This window comes from Carcharhinus amblyrhynchos, chromosome 16, assembly GCF_965287045.1.
Source record: "Carcharhinus amblyrhynchos chromosome 16, sCarAmb.v2.hapA, whole genome shotgun sequence".
Classification (NCBI taxonomy): domain Eukaryota; kingdom Metazoa; phylum Chordata; class Chondrichthyes; order Carcharhiniformes; family Carcharhinidae; genus Carcharhinus; species Carcharhinus amblyrhynchos.
This window is the reverse complement of record NC_137339.1, coordinates 45241169-45264979: the sequence shown is the minus strand read 5'-3', so window position 1 is coordinate 45264979 and position 23811 is coordinate 45241169. Positions and strand designations below refer to the sequence as shown.

Genomic DNA, 23811 nt, shown 5'->3' with positions numbered 1-23811 from the left:
CTAGTCCTCAAATCAAGGTGGTGAAAGCATGGCAGCCAGTTCCCAAAATTAGCTGAAAATCTCAAAGCAACTCATGGGCAATCCTCATCCAGCCATGTCCTCTTGACTTAAATGGAGTGTTTGACAAGCCATGCAGCAGAATCTCCAAGAATCGAAGCTGAGTCCTCACCAAGGAAACTTCTTTCTCAACTGAAAGGATTATCATCTCTGCGCCTTTTGTAGGATTTCTCGCAGTTCATCATGGTGAGCACTTTAAATCTTCCACATTTTTTGGTCACAAAAGTGATCTTTATCTTGGTGCCACTAGCACCACGAGCAAGGGCTGTCACTGAGCTGGGTCCTACCCAAGTCCATTCTGACTGCATCACACAAACAAGGATTTCTTCAACTTAGTTTGGCTCCCCACAGTCAAAAAAAAAAGTTAACTAGATCTTCCATAAACAGAGCACAATTGATATGTATCAGAATCAACCAATTACAGGTCATGCATCAGGACAAAAGAAAGAATTAAAAGCTGACCCCATCTCCTGTTTTAATAAAGTATAAACTCTATCCAATTGTACATCGAAAAATCAAGAAAGTTTAGAAACATTCATAACAACATAAGAAATAGGAGCAGGAGTAGGCCATCTAGCCCCTTGAGCCTGCTCCACCATTCAACAAGATCATGGCTGATCTAATGGTGGATTTAATTCCACTTACATGCCTGCTTCCCATAACCCTTAATTCCCTGATAGATTTTTAACCAATCTATCTGTGACTTAAACACATTTAACAAGGTAGCCTCTACTGCTTCATTGGACAGAGAATTCCAAAGATTCACTACCCTCTGGGAGAAGTTGTTCCTCCTCAACTCTGTTCTAAATTGACTTCCCTGTATTTTGAGGCTGTTCCCACTAGTTCTTTCCATTGTAAGTGGAAATAACCTCACTGCTTCTACCCTGTCTAGCCTCTTTATTATTTCATATGTCTCTATAAGATCTCCCCTCGACCTTCTAAACTCCAATGAGTACAGGCCCAGTGTGTTCAATCTCCCTTCATAAGCTAACCTCCTCAACTCCGGAATCAACCTGGTGTACCTTCTCTGTACCCCCTCCAAAGCTAGTATATCCTTTCTTAAATAAGTGGACCAAAATTGTACACAGTACTCTAGGTGTGGCCTCACCAGCATCTTGTACAGTTGCAGCGTGACCTCCCTGTTTTTATATTCCATCCCTCTCGCAATAAAGGCCAACATTCCATTTGCCGCCTTGATTACCTACTGCACCTGCAAACAGTTTTTGTGATTCATGCACAAGGACTCCCAGGTAGCATGTAGTATGTTATAATTTTTCACCGTTTAAATAATAGTCCATTTTACTTTTATTCCTTCCAAAGTGGATAACCTCACACTTACCAATGTTATACTCCATCTGCTACTCAGTTAGCCTATCCAAATCTCTCTGCAGACTTTGTGTCCTCCATGCAATTTGCTTTCCCACTCATCTTTGTGTCATCTGCAAACTTTGTTACCCTACACTTGGTCCCCTCCTCCAGATCATCTATGTACACGGTAAATAGTTGAAGCTCCAGCAGCGATCCCTGTGGCACGCCACTAGTCACTGATTGCCAACCGGAAAAGCACCCATTTATTCCGACATTCTGCTTTCTGTTAGTCAATCCTCAATCCATGCTAACATTTTAACCCCAACTCTGTGTACCTTTTTATCTTATGCAGCAACATTTTGTGAGGCACCTTATCGAATGCCTTCTGGAAATCTAAATACACCACATCCACCGGTTCCCCTCTGTCAACTGCACTCATTATATCATCATAAAATTCTAGTAAATTAGTCTAACGTGAATTTTTCCTTAAAAATTTCCCTTCCAGAATCCATGCTGCATCTGCTTGATTGAACCATTCTTTTCCAGATGTCCTGCTATTTCTTCCTTAAAGATAGATTCCAGCATTTTCCCAACTACAGATGTCAAGCTAACTGGCCTGTAGTTACCTGCCTTTTGTCTACCTCCTTTTTTTAAACAGTGGCGTTACATTGGAAAACAGCTAATCAGCTGGCACCTCCTCAGAGTCCAGCAAATTTTGATAAATTACAACTAATGCATTTGCTATTACGTCTGCCATTTCTTTCAGTACCCTGGGATGCATTCCATCTGGACCAGGGGATTTGTCTACCTTTTAGTCCCATTAGCCTACCTAGCACTACCTCTTTAGTAATAGCGATCGTTTTAAGGTCTTCGTCCCCTACAGTCCCATGACCGTCAGTTACTGGTATGCTATTTGTGTCTTCCACTGTGAAGACTGACACGCAATTTAAGGCCTCGGCCTTTTCCTTGTTTCCCATTATTAAATCCTCCTTCTCGTCTTCTAAGGGACCAACATTTACTTTAGCCACACTTTTCCATTTTATATATTTGTAAAAACTTTTACTATCAGTTTTTATATTTTGTACTGGCTTACTTTCATAATCTATCATTCCTTTCTTTATTGCTTTCTTAGTAGTTTTGCTTTTTTTTTGAAGCTTTCCCAATCTTCTAGTTCCCCACTAATTTTGGCCACTCTGCATTGGTTTTTAATTTGATACTCTCCTTTATTTCCTTAGTTATCCATGGCTGGTTATCCCTTTTCTTACATTCCTTCGTTTTCGCTGGAATATATTTTTGCTGAGTACTGAGAAAAGTATCCTTAAAAATCCTCCACTATTCCTCAACTGTCTCACGAATTAGTCTGTGTTCCCAGTCTACATTAGTCAACTCCATCCTCATCCTATTGTAATCCCCTTGTTCAAGCAGAGGACACTGATTTGTGTCCCTCCTTTCTCACTCCCATCTATATTAGAAATTCAACCACATTGTGATCACTCATTCCAAGAGGATCCCTCACAAGGAGATCATTAATTTTACCTGTCTCATTACACAGGACCAGATCCAAGATGGCTTGCTCCCTCGTGGGTTCTGTAACATACAGTTTGAGGAAACTATCTTGATAGCATTCTAAGAACTCTTCCTCAAGTCCACTGCATCCAACTTGAGCTGACCAATCAATATGGAAGTTAAAATCCCTCATGATTATTGCTATTCCATTTTTACGTGCGTCTGTTATTTGTTTGTTTATAGCCCGCCCCACCTTGAAGTTGTTATTTGGGAGCCTATAGACTACGCCCACCAGTGACTTTTTCCCCTTAGTATTCCTTATCTCCACCCACATTGATTCCACATTTTGCTCCTTTAGAGCCAATATCGTCTATCACTTCTGCCCTGATGTTATCCTTAATTAACAGAGCTACCCCACCTTTACCTTCCTGTCTATCCTTACAAATTGTCTGATACCCCTGGATTTTTAGTCCCCAGTCCTAGTCACCTGCAACCACGTTTCTGTAATGGCCATTAAATCATAGCCATTTTTACTGGTTTGTGCCATCAAATCATTCACTTTACCTGAATGCATGTAGCATTCAAAACAAAGTGTCTTTGTGTTAGTCTTTCTTACCTGGACCTGATTTGCTAGTGCATTCCTTTGTTTGCGTGCTGTGTCCCTTTTCTGTCACAGACTGGTTATTCTTCCCAGATCATCTCTCTGCACTGCGTTGACCACCTCCCTTCTCATGCTTGTCACCTTTTTAACTCTGCCAGAAGTTAGATTCCTGCCGCCTTCCATACTCTGTTCTATTACGTGGTCTGGAAACTTTACTAACCTCTCCTGAGCCCTAGGCTCTTTAACTAGTTGAAAAACAAGTTCATTAATAATAAACTGATCGCTTGTTACCCCAAACTTATAATCTTAACCCTGAACATAGTGAGAAAACACCAAATCCATAGGGAATGTTAATGTTATAACTTTGGTATCAAATAATTATTTTCTCTGATTTATCCATACTCTGGAAATCAAAATAAGAGTAGATTAATAAACCATAATATTCATTTTTTTTAATAGAGGCTATTGACTTGCAAATCTTAAATTGGAATCTATCCTTTTCCAAGGCAATTTTGAGCAAAGGGTTAAGCAGTAATCAAAACCAGCTAGTACATTGGGAGGAATTGCTATTGCATAATTCTCTCAAACGTCATCTTCAATTGAACCTATTTCAATTAATATATTTCATAAGTTCCATTTATTTCTTTAACATTAAAGGTTTAATCGAAATGGCCATCTAAAGTTTCACATTGAGCGACTGCACAGTTCTGACCCTCAACAGAAGCAAGCCCGACAGCAGCATGTCATTCTGAACAGTGATGACGAAGCAATCGGTAAGTTAGAAGATATTCATCCAGTCCTGTTCAGTCCACGCATGCCCCTTTTCAAAAAATAGCTGATAGAAATAACCAAAGTATTTTTGATTACATTTTAGAAATTGAACCAATGGACTTACTGAACCACAAGGTGTAGATGGAACATCAATGGCACAAAAAAAATAGATTATCTGTATATTGTCACGTTTTCTGTTTGTAGAAGCTTACTCTATACAGATTGGCTGCTGAGTTTCCTAGCTTACAATACTGGTTGCACTTCAGAAGTAATTTATTGGCTGTGAGGTGCTTTGGGATGTTCTGAGGTTGTGAAAGGCAGTATATAAATGTAGGTCTTCCTCTGCTTTGTGACTTTAGCTGTTGAGCTCAGCAGCTTGTCACTGTGATCCCATAGCCAGTAATAGTATCAACACTTGCTGTTTAAGTGCTGCAAAAGTGACATTCTGGTTTCTGAAAAGTAGTCATTGAATCAGAAGTATATTTTTAACTGAATGCACAGCAGATTTTAGTACAAATTCAAGTTAAATAGTTAAACCTGAAGCCCCTTGAGAGTATAAGTTACTTTGATTTGAAATGTACAGATTCACTTATAGCAATACTATAATGTTAGTTCTGATTTTTCTACCAGTTTTTGCCCTTTTACCTATAGGCCATTTTTCAAGTATCACATGGATTCAAGTTGTCAAACAACTGGACTAGTGAGCCACACTTATATTGTTTCCTAGTGTTACCTGTTGATGAAAATGAGATTTGTGAATTTTGCATAATTATTTCAATGTTTTCCTCCTATACCTTGGTACTGATTTTTAATCAACTGGGTAAGGAAAAGTAAAATTTCCCAGATGTGATGTAAAGTGAAAGATGATCTTAGGCAATACCTCTGAGTTGAGGATGACTTGATTCCACACAAAATCTCAGGTAACTAAGGAGTCCAATGTGTAAGTTACAGTCTCTGTCACAAGTGGGGCACACAGTGGGTGGGTAGGGTGCCTGGGTTACCTTGTATTCCTTTCATTGTTGACAATTAGCATCAACCTATTCTTGGTAATGAAACTCAAGGTGTTCAGATCCTTCCTGGTTGCTATTCTGTCACCTGCACCATGGATTCCAGGGGTTCCAATTTTTCAGGAGGGGCTTTGAGAGTGACCTTGAAGCATTTTGCTTGCCCACATGGGGCTCACTTGCTGTGTCAAAGCTCAGAATAGAGCGCTTGTTTTGGAAATCTCATACTAGGCATGTGGGTGATATGACCTACCCAGCAGAGATGATCAAGCACGGTCGATGCTTCAGTGCTGGGAATGTCAACTGGAGCGAAAACACTGACATTGCGCTTATCCTACCAATGAATTTGCAAGGTCTTGCAGAAGTAGTGTTAGTGGTACTTCTCCAGGGTTTTGAGTGAACCGAGTGTAGGGTGTCGAAATTTGCTGATGACACCAAGATTGGGGGAACGGCAAATTGTGCGGAGGGTGTGGACAGTCTGCAGAAGGATCTAGATAGGCTGGGCGAATGGGCCAGGAAATGACAAATGGAATTTAATGTTGGCAAGTGTGAGGTGGTCCACTTTGGTAGGAATAATGGTAGGAAGGACTATTACTTACGGGGCGAAAAACTGCAGCAGGCGATGGTGCAGAGGGACCTCGGGGTCCTTGTGCATGAGTTGCAGAAACCCAGCTTGCAGGTGCAGCATGTGGTCAGGAAGGCGAATGGGATGCTGGCCTTCATAGCGAGGGGGATTGAATATAAAAGTAGGGAGGTCTTGCTGCAGCTGTATAGGACATTGGTGAGGCTGCAGCTGGAGTACTGTGTGCAGTTTTGGGCGCCGCACCTGCGCAAAGATATTTTGGCCTTGGAGGGAGTGCAGAGGAGGTTTACTAGGCTGATACCGGAGTTGAGGGGGTTGAGCTATGAGGAGAGGCTGAATAAACTAGGCTTGTACTCGTTAGAGTTTAGAAGAATGAGGGGAGATCTCATTGAGACGTATAAGATGATGAATGGGATGGATAGGATAGAGGTGGAGAGACTCTTCCCGCTCAAAAAAGACAGTAGGACTAGGAGGCACAGCCTCAAGATAAAGGGGGGGCGGTTTAGAACGGAGTTGAGGAGGAACTTCTTCACTCAGAGTGGTGAATCTCTGGAATTCTCTGCCTGTTGAAGTGGTGGAGGCTGCCTTGCTAAATATTTTTAAGACGCGGGTTGATGGGTTTTTGATAAGGGAGGGGATTAAGGGTTATGGGGAGAGGGCGGGAAAGTGGAACTGAGCCACGACAGATCAGCCATGATCTTATTGAATGGCGGGGCAGGCTCGAAGGGCTAGATGGCCTACTCCTGCTCCTATTTCTTAGTTCTTACGTTCTTATGCTATAAATAGTCCATGTCTTTGAGCTACAGGATGGCAGGTATCACTGTAGCTCTGGAGATCATGAGCTTGGTACCAGATTTGAAGTTCTGATGTTAACAAAGGCTGTGCTGGCATCTGAAGATGCTGTTGAACGTTGTTGTTAATGTCTGCCCATGTTGACAGTAGGTTTCCAAGGTACCATGGTATGGAAAGTTGTCATGTTGCCCAAAGCCTCATAATGGATTGTGATTTGGGGTTAGGGGAGTTGGGCGAGTTGATAAGGAGACCTCGGTTTTATGGATGTTTAATGTAAGGCTCATTCTCTTGTGTGCCTCAGTGAAGGTGATGATCACGGTTTGGAACTCTGCCTCTCTGTGCAGATGCAAGCATTGTCTGCTTACTGTAATTCAATGATGGAGGATGGGGCAACCTTGAATGTGGCCTGCAGGCAGCAGAGGTTGAACAGATTCCCATTTGTTCTGTAGTTTAGCCCCACTGCAGCGGGGAGCTTCCTGAAGGCGAGGTGAAACGTTTCAGTAAGGAAGATTTAGAACAGCATTGGTGTGATGACACAGCCTTGCTTGACTCCAGTTCGAACATGAATTGGGCCTGTGGTGGATCTGTTGGTCAGAATCATAACTTGCTTGTGGATCAGACAGAGGAGGATGGTGACAAACTCTTGTGGTCAGCCAAATTGGAGGAGGATGCTTACGGTTGATAGCCTCAAAGGCCTTTGAGGTCAAAGTAGGTCACGTGCAAGGATGTTCCCTGCATTTTCTCTTGTAGTTGCCATGCAATGCAGATCATAAGAATTGTGCCTCTTAATGGGTGGCATCTGCATTGCAACTCCTAGGAGGTGCTCTTCAGCCACAGGGAAAAGGTGATTGAGGATTCTTGCTATTACCTATACAGTACAATATGATACAATATACTTCTTACACAGATATGCTTTTGAGAAGCTGAAACCCACCCTGGATCAGTGGTGGACAATAAACACTTTGGTTACCAATGCACTTTAAAATCAATGACCGTCCCTCGATTTGAGATTGATGTCAACATAGGATTGTGAGTTTCTTCCATGTGACTGAATATGCTGATTCTGGACCTGCATTTCTTTGGGCATGTAGGCACAATGTCCCATGAGGCAATGGGATCCAAATTGTAAAAGTTGCTTCCTTTTAATTTCTGTTGCTGCTTTGCCTCATCGTTAAGGCATTGGGACTGGAAGTATGATACAGTTTGATGTAGAATTTGTCACCTTTCCAAATGATTAGTAGCAAGCTCCTCCCAGTCTTTAATGCCAATGCTGCTGTGCTTCACATAGAAATATTGCACCATCAAAATCAAGTCTAATTGTTCATTGACCTCATTACTCTTTGTGGACTTGTATGCAGAACATAGCAACCATAATATTTACAGATAATTCACTATATGAGATTATTTTAGCTATCATGAGATGGTGCTAGAAAAAAAATCTACTAAAGTACCTCTACTTTGTGCCTTTTTAAAATTGGTGCAACATTCTTTTAACTCCCAGTTAGTGTCTAGTACAAAATGAAGGGGGAAGGTTCTTTTGTTTCATGTTTACTGAAGATGCTCCGATAGTTTGATGCTAACATTTTCCTCTTCTATTCTGGAGAGGTCTGATGACAGTGGTTGAAAAATAATGTTCTAGTTGCAGACAGCATTCTAGCATGTTACAATGGCAGGTACTGCAAAAGATTTAGGCTGCTCCAATGTTGTTCAAACAAGTTTTCACTTAATATTCTCTCGTGTATATTAAATAATTACTAAACACAGCCTGTAACAGACTCTGGAGATCTGGCTGCACCTAACTGCTGGTTAATGATTGGTATTAATGGATACCTGACAGAAACAGTTTGTATTTCCTTTCTCACCACTTTGCTCCCCCTGATTCCATAAGAACATAAGAAATGGGAGCAGGAGTAGATCTTGTGGTCCTTTGAGCTTACTCTGCCATTTAATAAGATCATAACTGATCTTCCATCTTGATTCCATTTTTGTGTACTACTCCCACTTCTCTTAATTTGTGTGCTTGGAATTTGGTTCTATAAACAACATTTCACAATTAACCTAAATTTAATTGAAGTTGGCATCACAATGGAGCATAATCCTGTATTTGTCTGATGGGATTATTTTTCAGGGGAGACCCTGCTTAATTTTATTTTTGGGGGTCCTGGGGGTGTTCCTATTTAAGGGATTTGTAAAACATTTGAACTAAATAAGTTGTGGCTGAGATCATGCACAGAGTTGAATGTGGTTTCTTAGTTCTCTTTGTGATGCAGTTACTCAGTACTGAGTCCTGTGTGCTCCATTCCAGATCTTGCTCGAAGTTTCTTCCAATTTTAGAAGCTCATGTTACTTATCAAAGGATTGAAATCTGATTGAGTGTTCTATGCTTAACTGGAGAAAACTCTTTTGTACCTACTGTGCAGCTCTGCAGACAGATGAAACGGTTATTTCACCAGACCGATTCCAGGCATTGGCTCCGGATCATATCATAGTAGCTCAGGAGCAGTCCATTTCTGACCAGGTAGATGACACACTCTGCCCACTACCCTAAGAATTGAAGTGACTGTAAATTCTCACCTTGCCTTCAAATTGCTTTTCAATTCCTCTGCTGTTTTTATAACCGTGTTTATCATATTCTGCTTCCTCACCCAGGATGAGACGACATATATCCAACACATAACATCTGATGGACAGACTGTTCAACATTTAGTTACAGCAGACAACCAGGTAACATTTAGATAACTTACTATTCCTTAATTTTAGTCAGTTGAAAGAATCCCTGAACTTTGATATATTAAAGACTGATCAGTGATCAGCTTTGGACTTTACATATAAAATATGCATACCTGATGAACTGCAGCTGTTCAGAAAGGTGGCTCACCACCACCTTCCCATAGTGCAGGTACACACAGTGCTATTAGGAAGGAGTTCCAGGATTTTGACCCAGTGACCATGAAGGAATGATATAATTCCAGGCCAGGATGGTTTGCAACTTGGGGAACTTGCATGTGCTGGTGTTCTCTTATCCCTTGTCTTTGCAGCTGATAGAGCTTCCAGGTTTGGCAGCAGCTACTGAAGGGGGTTTGGCAAATTTCTGCAATACATCTTTTATACGGCACACAGTGCTGCCACTCCATTAGTGGTAAAGGGAGTGAATGTTTAATGTGATAGTTTCAGTGGTGTAGTTCAAGCTTAATGGATTGGGAGGATAAGGTACTGCAGATCTGAAACCTGTTTTTATTGTTAGAATTATTTGCGGTTCATTATTAAAGCTTGTGAGGGTGTTATTTTTAATTGATTGCTGCAAACTTGAATTCACTTAGAATCCACGTTCACATGTCAGAATGGATTTTGGGGCTAGCTAAGTGTCGTGTTCACCTGCTGGGAAATCTGACTGATTCACATTGGAGTAATAAAGGACTTGAAAAAAGCTAGGTGTTTATATGAGGGTGTTATCTAGTGATGTGTAATGACCTTTCTTGCTCACTCAGTTGAATTGAAATGTAATTGAAAACTTGTTTAAGCAGTAGTGACTCACCATTCTGACTCGGAAATATGTCATCGTTCCTTCACTGTCACTGGGTCAAAAGCCTGAAACTCCCTCCCTTCACACCATATGGTGTACTTTTACCTTGGATGTCGGCGGTGCAAGAAGGCAGCTCACCACCATCTTAGAACTATTAACGACGGGTAAAAGATGTTGATCGAACCAGCAATGCCCAGAGCCTGTTTTTCTTTTCAAAAAAAATGAATTTTAAAAATGTGCTAATTGCAAGGGACATGTATATGATCTTTAGATCAACCAGGTGTTACATCATCTGAAATCTTTGATTTTGGTTCTTCCCATTGTGGTGATGTATCCATAATTGCCCCATCAGCTGTGCTCAACTTGTTGTACATGTTTTATATTATAAACTGTTATTAATTTAGAACTGCCACAGATCATAGATGCTGCTCGCATTCCATGATGTCAATCCCCTAAGCAATCTAGTTACTTATGGAGTTGATACCTGCTGTCCAGTACCTGCTGGTGCAGTGACAGGACCTGAATGTGTGACATTGAAACTCCTCAGTGATTTGTAATGTGTATATCCATGATTTTAAGTTCGTATCTTAAACTGTCCAAAAGCAGATCAAGTTAATTGTAAGTAAGGTGTTTTCAGTGACAGAGTATTTTTTTTTATTTGGGATCGCAAGCGGCGAGTTTAACTTCATTAGCATGTTGTTGCAAGATTCAAGAATATTTCACTGGGCTTTATTTAACATGAACACACACAAACTGTTCCCGAACAGGGTAGAGGTTCTACACTTCCAGCCTGCTGCTACCTGATTGCCTGTGTTCTGATCTTTTTCAAAAGTGCCTCTCCCCAGTTTATAAAGGTCAAAAGTGTTGTTAATATCGACTTTTTAAAAATTCATTTACGGAATGTGGGTTGGCTTAGCTAGCATCTAATGACCATCCATAGTTTCCCTTCAGTAGCTGTGGTGAGCTGGCTTCTTGAACCGCAGCGGTTCCTGAGGTGTAGGTATACTTGTTAGGGAGATAATTCCAACGTTGTGACACTTCAACAGTGAAGGAGCAGCAATTATATAGGATGGTGAGTAACTTCAAGTGGAGCCTCCAGGTGGTGTGTTCCCAGGTATTTGCCACTGTCTGTCTGCGTAGTAGTTTGCTCACTGAAAATGAGATGGGTTTGGGAGATGCTGCCTAAGGAATCTTGGTGAGTTCCTGCAATGCATCTTGTAGATAGTGCACATAACTGCCACTGTTTATCAGTAGTGGAGGGATTGAATGTTTGTGGAAGGGTAGCTATCAAGTGGGCTGTTTTGTCCTGGATGGTGTGGAATTTTGAGTGTTGTTACAGCTCCCCTCATCCAGATAAGTAGGGAGTATTCCATCACACTCCTGAATTGTGCGTTGTAGATGTGGACAGACTTTGGAAGGATTAGGAAATGAGTTACTTGACACAGGATTTAGCCTTTGTCCTGTTGTGGTATCCACAGTATTTATATGGTTAATCTAGTTCCGTTTCTGATCAATGGTAACCTTCAGGACATTGCTAGTGCAGGATTCAGCAATGCTAATGCCATTGAACGTCAAGAGGTGATGGTTAGATCCTCTCTCATTAGTCATTGCCAAACTTAGCAAACTCTGTTCGTGGGTGCTGAGTAAGTATCGCTTGATAGCACCGTTAATGATCCCTTCTATCACTTTGCTAATGATCGAGAGCAGACTGATGGGGTGGTAATTGGCCAGGTTGGATTTCTCCTATGTTTTTGTGTACAGGACATATTTGGGAAATTTTCCATATTGCCACATAGATACCAGTGTTGTAGTTGTATTGGAACAACTTGCGTAGGGGCATGGTAAGTTCTGGAGCACAAGTCTTCAATACTATTGCTAGAATATTGTCAGGGCCCATAGCCTTTGCGGTTTCCACTGCCTTCAGCCATTTCTTGATATCACATGGAATAAATCAAATTGGCCTCTGATGTTGGGGACCTCCAGAGGAGACTAGGATGAATCATGCTCTTGACACTTCTGGTTGAAGATTGTTGCAAATGCTTCAACCTTATCTTTTGCACAGAGATGTGGTGGGCTCCTTCATCATTGAGGATGCGGGTATTTGTGGACTGCCTTCTCCAGCAAATTGTTTAATTGTCTACCACCATTCACATCTGGATGTGGTGGGACTACAGAACTTGGATCCGATCAGTTAGCTGTGGAATTGCTTACCTCTGTCTGTTACTTGCTGTTTGGCACACTTGTACTGATATAGCTTCAACCTGGTGCCTGGCGTACCCTCCTGCATTCTTCATTAAACTAGGGTTGGTCCCTAGCTTGTTGGCAAGGGTATAGTGAGGAATATGCCCAGACCATGAAGTTAGATTGTGGTTGAGTACAATTCTACTGCTGAGCATACCCACAGTACCTCTTGGATGCCCAATCTTGAGTTTCTCTGATCAAGTGACACTTAGCACCCATGAACAGAGTTTGCTGAGTGTGGCAATGACTATCTCTAATAAGAGAGGATCTGACCATCACCTCTTGACGTTCAGTGGCATTACCATTGCTCGTGCAGGATTCAGCAATGTCCTGAAGGTTACCGTTGATCAGAAACGGAACTAGATTAACCATATAAATACTGTGGATACCACAACAGGACAAAGGCTAAACCCTGTGGCAAGTAACTCATTTCCTAATCCCTCAAGTCTGTCCACATCTACAACGCACAATTCAGGAGTGTGATGGAATACTCTCCACTTGTCTGGATGAGGGGAGCTGTAACAACACTCAAAGTTCCACACCATCCAGGACAGAACAGCCCACTTGATAGCTACCCTTCCACAAACATTCAATCTCTCCACTACTGATAAACAGTGGCAGTTATGTGAACTATCTACAAGATGCATCCATTTGAAGTCTTATCCCATTTAGCATAATGGTAATGCCATACAACACCTAAACAGTATCCTCAATGTGGAGACAGGACTTCTGTCTTCAAGTCCTGTGCGGTGGTTACTCCTACTGATACTGTCATGGACAGATGCATCAGACGCATTAGCGGTAGGCAGGTGGTCAGGAATGTTTTTCCCTCTTGGTTGCTCACCACTTGCCGCAGTCCCAACCTAGCAGCTATTTCCTTTAGGACCCAATCTGTGGTGGTACTACCGAATCACTGTTGGTAATGGATATTTAAATTTTCCCATCCAGAGTATATTCTGTGTCCTTGCCACCTTCGGTGCTTCCTCCAAGTGTTGTTCAACATGAAGGAGTATTGATACGTCAGCTGAGGGTGAGGGGGCGACATCAGCAGATGTCCCTGCCCATGTTAGATCTGGTGCCATGAGACTTCATGGGGTCTATAATTGATGTTGGGGACTCCAGGACCATTTCCTTCCTACTGTGATACCACTTTGCCACCACCATTGCTGGGTTTGTCCTGTCAATGAGACAGAACATACAGGAATAGTGATGGTGGCATCTGGGCCATTTTCTGTAAGGTATGATTCTCTGAGAATGACTGTGTCAGGCTGTTGCTTGCCTTGTCTGTACAAGACTGGGTAACTTCATGACTGAACTTCTGCTAACACGAGGAAACTCATCTCATTTTCAGTGAGCAAGTAACAGCAGGATTAATGTTGGAAGTACATCATCACCAAATAGTGTGTATATGTAAGGGCACAACTTGAGTCACATGCTCACTTAGCAGAGCATTCCTTGACCCTGAAAGCATGACAAATATCTGGGTTCAGCAAGTTCAGACTGTAGAGTCTTTCAAAATGATGAAATGCTGATTTGTGTTCTGGATCGTTGTTCTGCTAAACCTGGGGATCTCAATGTGGAAAGTGAAAACTGAAGGGAGGGTTGCCAAGTTCTGATTTTTGTGTATGGTACAGTCAGTTTATGGAATACAAGTTAGCAGAAAAGGAATTGGGTGAGCTGAAAAATAGGTTGATAATTCGCTGTCACCTGCTTATTGTCCAGCAACAGAAGTAAAAAATGACCTCTAATCCGTCTTGTGTAAGGAAAGGGAAAGCTTCTCTGGCAGTAGGAGGAGACACCTTTATTTCAATTTGGTGACATTAAATGCTTCTTAAAGTACTGTTCATTTACATTGGATCTATGATGGAATTGAGATTTTCCAATTAGAAATGGGAATACTTGAAGATTAGCATCATCTTGAATTACTATGTAGCAATGTCTTCCATGGAGTGTACAAACTAGGTTTAAAATTGGGTTAAAAGTAAGATTCATTTATAGTTCTGGAAGATTTTTATTTCAGAAATAGCTGAAATAGTTCTTTTTCTCTCATAGCTATTCTTTCCTAACTCTTAGAAAATGTTCTTTCTCTGAAGGTGCAATACATCATTTCACAGGAAGGTGTGCAACACCTAGTTCCACAGGAATATGTTGTTGTCCCTGAAGGTCACCACATTCAGGTAAGTGCCAATTTATTATGATATGCATTGAGATGTTAAGAACAGACATGCAATAAAAAATGCCAAATTGTATTGAACAATAGAACGTAAGTACACTTAGAATCTAAGATGATACTTAAGAGGGTATTGAGAGAATGCTGCATTGTTAGTGATGCTATGTTTCAGATACAATGTATCTAAGACCGGTCTGACTGTTTAGCTGGATATAGAGGAACCGTGGCATTATTTAAAGAAGCGCAAGGAATTTGTCGCATGCTCTGACCAATTATCCCTCAATTAACAACCCAAGATATCTTTAAATTATTGACATCATTTACTACTGATGGGACTTTGCTTTGTGCAAATCAGTTGCTATTTTGCTTACAAAGTAACAATGGTTGCACTTCAGAAATAATTTGTTGGCAGTGAAATAAACAAGAATTTGTTAAAGGATTTATTACATATAACTTGTTTCCTTTACAATTGTGTATATGTTTAGCATTGCCCCTCACCCCCATAAGTGCAGAAAGGTTAAAGGTTTGTAATTTTAACTGTGGTGTGTTTTCACATCCTAGCAGCTGACTGTAGGATCAGCAGAGTCCTGGGAAAATTCTTTGTATTTGTTCTCTTGTACTTCTCGGCCTTTTGGCTAAGATCAAGTGTACTATTAACATGCTGCACTTGGTTGAAATCGTTAGGTTACAATTTAGCTTCATTTGAAGCAATTTTTTAAAGCGGCATCTCGGCCTTTTGGCTAAGATGCAAATTAGATCAAGCCTTGGGGGAGGAGCTATGCCTACTCCAATCAGCTTGGATCATGTAGATCAAGCCCAAGACAGGAGGTGAGAGCCCTGTCTTGTTAGCTTGGATCGGGAATGTCCCAACTTGTTGAGACTCTGAATTGGCTTTAATTTGACTTGATTGGATTGGAATAAAGTAAACAAAAAAAAATTGAGTGGGAGAGAAAGGGAAATTGTGCACATAATAGCTGAAGAGTTTAATGTTTCCAAATGCATTTAGTGGAATACACCTTTTCATGGAATTATTACCCAAAATGTCAAAGTGGTCTTGTTCACCATTTTGAAATTTGCACTCAATTTGCCCATTATATGTGTAAATTATTTTCTCCTTTTTCCTATAGGATACATGTAGCTGAATTATCCAACTCTCCCTCTGTCTTATGATCCTGTGGAAAACTTACGTTTCTTGACACAGTCCTACATTATCACAGTAGCTCCTTCAGCCATATACTCCTCTTTCAAAACCTCTCTCCCTTCCATGAAAAGCTTCTTACAGCTTTTCTCTTTAGGAATGTGTCCAGCTCCTTTTCTGTCTATGTTGACAACCTCATAAAAAACAAAAAGAGATGCCTCCAAGTTATGAGGGGTGCTCCAGGAACACAGATCGCATCTTGTGCCTTGAGCCAGCTGCCTGCTGACAGGGAATACTGTGGGTGTGATTTGGCCTTGCTTAAATTCCGTTATTTCTGTTTGCCACTTTCATCTAATAACTTGAACCAAAAAAAATTTGCAAATTTGAGATGGAGAATTGCGATCCAGGTAAGTGGTCCACAGCTCTGTAGCTGTGTGTCATGTTAACCAGTGTGCTGCTTAGATTTATTTTTTTTTAAATAACTCTCTTGTGCACATAAAAGTGAATGTTGTAAGTGCTCGAGAATGGAATGTGTTTTGGTTTTTCGCTCCAAAGTATCAGATCAAACACACTCCCAGCTAAGGGATAGTGCAGTTAGATGCAGAATAAACCTGCTTCCATTTTGTCCTAATGAGCCTCAGCTCTGACCCATCAGTATGAGATCAAGAAACTTGACTATTTAAACACTACACAACAGTGCTTATAATTGACTAAGTGTTCCAGCTGTATTTCTAAATTTAGCCAGTATCATATCTCATGACCTAGTCCCCACTGAGAACACTGTGCTCCTGCAATTCTGATTTCATGTACATCCCTGATTTATTTATGCCTTCAGCTGCTTAGGCATAAGTTCTGGAATTCCCTCATAACTTCTCTTCCTGTCCATACTTCTCTGCTTTATGAAGCCTTTAAAGCTAACTGTTTTCCCAATATTTTAGACACCTGACCTAATATCTCCCTTTTCAGCTTGGTGTCAAGTTTTTTGTTTGATAATGCTCCTGCAAAGTGCCTTCAGGATGCTGTACTGAGTTAAATGTTATATGAATACAATTGTTAACGTTTTGTTGTATTTTTTAATTTACTGATACTCTCCATAGGTGCAGGATGGCCAAATTCACCACATCCAGTATGAATCAGATCCACAGATACATCAGGTCTTAGAGGGACAACAGGTATAGTTCTGTTCCAGTGAGGTGTACCAACATTTGGAAATAGAATTTCTAAAAATAAATACATTACTACATGGTGATAAGTCTGAGGTTTGTCTGAGTCAGCAGTTGTCACTATTGGCAGCAAGAAAAGGCATTTTGTGCAGTTGTTACAGAACAGTATGTCCCTGGCTCTTTAAACAATGCTCATACCAATTTCTCCATTGGTATGACAGCCCAACTTAACTTCCATGATTATTGTATGTTCATTTTTTTGAAGATTAGCATGTTGATCTCAGAAGTTCAGGTAGTGATCAGGAATGAGAATTCTGGCATTTCTCTTTCCATAGCCAATTATAACATCTGAATTGAAGCTAAACTAGAAGAAGCTCTGAATTGAGCTATGATCAAAGCTTTGAGCTTGCATCTCTGAACTAATCAGATATGTAAGGAATGATCTTTGTCCAGTTTAAGTTTCATTGTGCTTTCAGTTAATGTAACTTTATTATTCATGGGCGTCACTGGCTGGTTATCATTTATTGCCCATTCCTGGTTGCCCGAGGGCAGTTGAGAGTCAATCACATTGCTGTGGCTCTGGAGTCACACTTAGGTCAGACCAGGTAAGGATGGCAGATTTCCTAAAGAACATTAGTTAGCGGAAGATGGTCAGCCAGGTTAACCCATGAGTACAAGCTGAATGAGTAAGTCATCCCTGTTTCAGCTATATTATTAAATACACTAAAGTCATTTGATTTCAGATATTGTATGAACAATTCTTTGATGTTGGGACATAACTTAATTAATGAAGTATTTGATCAATTATATAGTTCTTGGCCCATCATTGCTTAACTAAATGCACAACGCTCAAATCAGGATCACAATTATATAATTACTTTTCTGTCTTTGGTCATTTACAAATAAAATTGAAATTTGATAGAACAAAGTTTTATAATATTAACCACATTTTATGGCATACGGTCTCTTAATTTGCAATATTGATTTTCAAATTTACAAAATCCATAATGTAAAGTTGCTGTAAGTGCAAGCAATCTGAAATAAATACAGAAAATGCTGGAAATACACAAGTCAGGAAGCATCTGTGGAGAGAAAAATGGAGTTAATGTTTAAGCATGATGATCTTTCATTATAGATTATGGAAAGTTGCCGATATCCCGTGTGTGTGTGTGTGTGTGTGAGAGTATTGTAATGGCCAGTCTCTTCAGATACTAAGAGTGGGATTTTCCAGCTGTGCTCACCCCAAAACTGGAAAATCCCACCTGAGGTCTGCAGACACGGTCTGTCCCTGTTTTTCTGTCTCTCTTCCACCCCACCCCCCTTCCCTGCCAGCTACAATTCCAGGTGGGCAAAGGGGAAAATTCCCCTCGAATCTCTGCAGTGTGCTGTAGTGCATGTTTGTGGCTGTCAGTCTCTTGATGTTGTGTTACTTTGCTAAGATTGCAGTGAGCCATGATGGACAGATCCAATACGTGCCAATCACTGACCAGCAAATAGTGACACAAGCTGAGCTAGAAGCTGCTGCACATTCCGCAGTGACAGGTAAGCAACTATTTGCATCTAGGCTTGGTGTGAGACACCAACAGTTTTCAGTATTCAAAACATGATTCTGGTCAGAATGTTTGTTCCCATCATTAATTAACAATTATTTTAAGAATATCCTCACCTGGCTGGTGATGGATCTTGCAATTTCAATAACTGGCTCGTCAGTAACAAAAAATCTTGTGGGGTATCAGACTATGAAAATTTTATTAAAACTATTAAAATTGTGCTTTTCAGGATGTGCCTGGTTGATGCTAAGTACCATAGCACTCCTTAAGACTTGACATCTGTATCTGACCTTTTCCTTTTGCTCTCAGAAACCCTTAATTTGTCTTTCAAACCATCAACAACTTCAGTGGCTTTCCTGTATAAATTATTATATTAATCCATTTTGTTGTTTAATAGTTTTTGAAAAAGCCATCTGGAAAAACATACTATTGTTAGAATTTTGACACTTGTGTTCTCTGGCAACTAAATTTCTTTACAATCTTGTCAATCATTTCTAAATTTGGGGTCCTTCAGCAAAATAACTCAATGAACGGTATTTTATGTCCAACCTGATTAAGTTTGTGGTAGGAAAGCTCACAGAGAGCCTTCCTGCCTGACTGCCAATTGAGGCCTGTTAGTGGGAAATTTATGCAGGAACGGGTATTGATCAAGTGGCAGGTGGACCTATCCCCACTCAGGGAGGTGAGCTTGAATTTGAGGAGGGTGGGGATATGTGGGACAAGAGTGGGGGGAGCACTGAGACACACCCCCTTCCCCTGTTGCCAATACCCCCATACCCTGTGACACCCACCCCAAGAAACCCTTTCTCTATAACTTGAGTTCAGGGATCCAACAAAGATTTGGGCTTTGGGTAGGTATCCTTCTTGCAGCAACAATCACTGGCCTATTCCTGCTGCTCAGGAAAAGAGCTGTCAGTTTTTGACTGGTCAGCAGCTGTGTGCGCGGAGGGGGTGGGGGGGGACTTCTCACACCCAGGGTCCTGATCCTGTGGATGGCCAACCAGTGACACTCAATTGCTTGAATGGCACATAATGCTGGCTGGCCTTCCCAGGAGGAGATAACATGGATGTCTCTCCAGCTGGCATTCAAGAATGCCGTCACCTCCATAAAATTCCACTAATAAACTCATAATTTGTATTTTGTAATGTGGACCCAGTACATTCAGTTATTAGTCCATTTAACTAGGCTGACACACGTGAAACCCTGAGGGAGTGTCCAAGAGGCTGTATTTCTAATGAGTTGTTAAATCGAGGTCCAGATTATTTGTTAGTCTCATTATTGCTGTGCACAGATAATTTGTGATGTTTTCCTACATTATAATACTGGCACTTCAAAAGTATTTAATTGACTGCAAAGCACTTTAGGCAGCAGAATATAATATAAATGTAAGCTATCTTTGTTCTCTTTCTCTAATTTTTCACTCTTACTGTTCCTAACTAATGTTGCTACCTTGCTCTGTTCCCCTAAACACAAGGGGGAATTGCTGAAATTAACAGCATTTCTTTTTGGGTTCTTTTTTAAGTTGTTTATGATTAATCCTCAATCATTAATTATTGAAATGTATTAAATACCTCTAAGCCCATAAATGTATTAGAAAAACTTGAAGAATTTCTTAAACTAAATGGACTCCCCTTTTTTAAAAAAAAAAGTCCCAACAGAATTATTAATAGTAAACATCTTTAAAATGCCCCAGCCAATGCATTAGTTTTTTTAATAAAAATGTCACCAGTTCAAAATTGTTTTTGGAGCCTTTGCCCTTATAATTATTAAGGAATTGGTTACCTTTTCTGAATATTGAGTTCTAAAAGTATAGCAAAGTAACAGCAAATTTATACAGCAGGCACTTCAGTTTGAAGAGAAAGGTAGACTTGGTACAAGTGAAGATCAGCTCTGAATTAGATTTTTCTGAAAGTTGTTGACTGTGCTGGAAGTTGTTAAAAGTATGCTACTGTTTCCTCTTCCTTAACAGCTGTAGCTGATGCTGCTATTGCTCAAGTCCAAGGAATTTACACAACAGAGGCTACAGAAGAACAAATACAGCAACTTCAGCAACAAGCAATTCAGTATGAGATGGCTCAGGCTGAGGTCATTGCATACTCTGAAGATTAAAACAATGAAAGTGGCAGCAAGAGATGACTTAAGCACTTTTCAATTTTAGTAAGAGAGGGGGAACAATGAAGCCAAGAGACAATGACTGATCCCCTTTCCCTGCCTTATAATATTTTGGGTTTGTTATATTATCCTCATACTTGCATGCAATGAACAGATAAAAGGCCTATTTGTACATTTTGTTTCCCATGCCCCTTCCTCCCTTTGTCAATGGAATTGTTCAATTATTGACCAATTTGTAAACCTGGTACTGAATCTTCAGAAATGACCCCAATTTGCAAATCACCTTTTTGATGGTTTATTAAAAGGTTTAGCACAATGTTTAATGTGGGCTGATGAACCCATGTAAAAAAAAAACGGTTCCAGCTTTTGAAAAACGTTCTGTACACAGATCTATACATGACTTATATTTATGTGTGTGTATATAGAATATATACAAAAATATTATGTATAGATTATTGAATTCCTGCAGGATGAATTCTAAAATGATCTAATTGAGGAATTTAGTTGCTAGATCATTGTCTTATTTATCATTGCCTCTTGTTTTCCATTTTAATATATAGCAGATATTGTATTTTAAAAAGTTGCCATTGCGGCAGTCTATTCTGTGATGTGGAATTTGGTTTTCAAGATGAAAGAACAGAAAATGTTCTTGCTATTTTGGGTTTTTTTTGTTTTATATGTGGGAGCCTGACATATTGATCACGTGATAGGATTTGTAATAACTTCTAGGGGATGAAATTCCCCTTCTGAAAAATTTGTGCTTGGTGTATATTGTAATCAAGTTGAAAATGTTTCAGGGAATTCGCCCTCTCCCATCTCCACCATGCCCCCACAATTGAATTGGTGTGTAGTGTACTGTCCAGTATGAAATCCAACCATAAGCCTAGCAAACATCCATCTCCAAACCCAAGTGCTGCTGAGCTGGTTGATATCAACAGTCACTGAATCATTAAATCTGGTCCCTTTTGTAGTGATTAAAAGTAAAAACTCTAGGCACCAGTAATGAAACCTATTTGAAAACCTCTAGAGAAAAGTAGAACCTTTTCTCTCACTCTGGACGGCTAGCCTGCTGAGAATAGAGATAATTAAGCATAAGGAAGCTTGTGTGTTACAGTCTTGTAACATGGGCCAAAATACCATCTTCTGGATTGAATGCTGAAGAATTTTCACTTGTCAAAACATCAGCAATAGTTTGTACCATATAGGTGAATCCAAAATGAATTGAAGGAAGCAGCAAAACCAATACTGATTGGTATCTACAGATTTATCTAATTAATATTTCTTGCATAAATATTTAGTGTTCAATGCGGTTCACCTCATTTAGCCTTGTTCGTTATACCATCCACTTGGTTGCTTTCATAATGCTGGAGTCAATAATTTATCACTGCAATTTTCCATTATCCAGTATTTGCATTGCTTTTCCATGAACACATCCTGCTAATATTACAAAACTTAACTGTATATACAGTAATGTACATACAATAATTTATTACATAGGATGAAATATTTTGCTTAACTGGACTAAAATGATTACAGTTGACTCTTATTACCTCAACCACACTGGATTCTACTCTTGCTGACTTTGTCAATTGTGGTTACTGTTTGTTTTCTAAGACCTTATTCTTTTCAATACATTGTATTCATTTTGTAATCACGCATTCCCACTTTTTTATTTTTCTAGGAAACGTTTCCACATGTACATTTCCACTGCCGTTATACTGATATTTACGCTTTGTTTTGAAGCAGTTTTAAGCATATAGATTTAAAAGCAATATATGCGATATGGCTCTTATTGCAAGCATGGTAAAGTGGGGAGGTATGATGCCATTTCTATTACAGTCTTAACCACACATGGGCTTCTCACCAGTCTAGTATGAAGCCAATTCCATTGGACCTACCAGGATCTCTATAAACTTCCCAATCTTCCATTATTATGAGACAGCTGCCACACTCAGCTTGAGAATTTGCCACCTGTATAGCAAGATTTACTGTTGGGTACCAACAGTATTAATGCCACTTTAAACTTGAACTTGGTGTTAAATCGTCTGAAACCTGAAGAGAAAATGCTGGAAAATCTCAGCAGGTCCAGCAGCATCTGTAAGGAGAGTAAAGAGCTGAGGTTTTGATTCCACATGATGTGCTTGCTGTTTTCTCACACGATCCTGCTGCCGTACCGACATGTTGTCTGTCCTTGGCCTGTTGCAATGTTCCAGTGAAACCTCCGGCTATGCATGTTACGATTTTTCAGTCTCAATATTGAATTCACCAACTTCAGATGGTTAGCTGTATCCCACTTCAGCCCTTTTGTTTTAATTTTATTTAATTTTTAACTGTTCTCTACTTTTTATTTGTCATTTATTTTTCTCCCCCCAATCTTACCTATTTTCCCTCCCTCCCCCTTTTTCAATTTTACCTCCTCCCATCCCTTCACATTTTCATTTGTCAGAGCTTGCCCTCTGATTTCAGCTTCTCTGCCATTCACACCTTCTATTCTCTCTATGGACTTAGCACCTCTTAGCTTTTTCCCTTGTTTTCATGGCTATGACTTATCTTTTGTTCCTGCACCCTGCAGTATATCTCCTACTTTCAGTGCATTTTAGTTTTGACAAAGGATAATTTGGACTCAACGTTTGCTGTATTCTCCTACAGATGCTGCCAGACCTGTTGAGATTTTCCAGCATTTTCTCTTTTGGTTTCAGATTCCAGCATCCACAGTAATTTGCTTTTATCTAGTGAAATGGTCTGACTCTGATCTCAGTCCTGAATCTATAGTTTTTATTACTCTTCCTGCATTTCTGTAAGAAGTATTAGGACTGATTTAATTGAATTCATTTCCATTTGTGTGGAATTTTCTTATTATCACTTAAAATATATTGATAAATTTTGGTGCTATAACCAAATGTATCAATAATTAGAGTCTGATATTTGAGACCTGACAAGTAAGAGTGCACCAGCAAATAAGGTCGGAGTAGGAAAAAAAAAGTATAATGACAATTAAAAGCTCTTTATCTGAATGCATGCTAATTTGTAATAAGATGGATTATTTAATGGCACAAATAAAAATAAATGAGTGTAATATAATAGCCAGTACAGAGACTTGGTTGCAAAGTGAACACAGCTGGGACCTGAATATTCCAGGGTATTTGATATTTTGGAAGGACAAAGAAAGGAAAAGGAGGTTGGGTAACTCTGTTAATCAAGGATAAGATCAGTACAGTAGCGAAAAATAATCTTCGTTCCAGGGATCAGGTTGTAGAATCAGTTTGGGAAAGGAAATCAATCATTGGAAGT

The 23811-nt window shown here is 40.0% G+C and overlaps 1 protein-coding gene across 1 annotated transcript in view; it reads left to right on the top strand.

The window, feature by feature from the left end:
* LOC145354095 (zinc finger protein 335-like) overlaps positions 1–23603 on the top strand; it is a 114311-nt gene extending 90708 nt beyond the window's left edge. The window contains exons 36-42 of the mRNA XM_080205225.1: positions 4130–4245; positions 9043–9140; positions 9272–9346; positions 14480–14563; positions 16792–16866; positions 18297–18399; positions 20378–23603. Coding sequence (XP_080061351.1) covers positions 4130–4245; positions 9043–9140; positions 9272–9346; positions 14480–14563; positions 16792–16866; positions 18297–18399; positions 20378–20517 — 691 coding nt within the window. The 3' untranslated portion in view covers positions 20518–23603. The remainder of the gene's footprint in view (positions 1–4129; positions 4246–9042; positions 9141–9271; positions 9347–14479; positions 14564–16791; positions 16867–18296; positions 18400–20377) is intronic.
* The last annotated feature ends 208 nt before the right edge of the window (positions 23604–23811 follow it).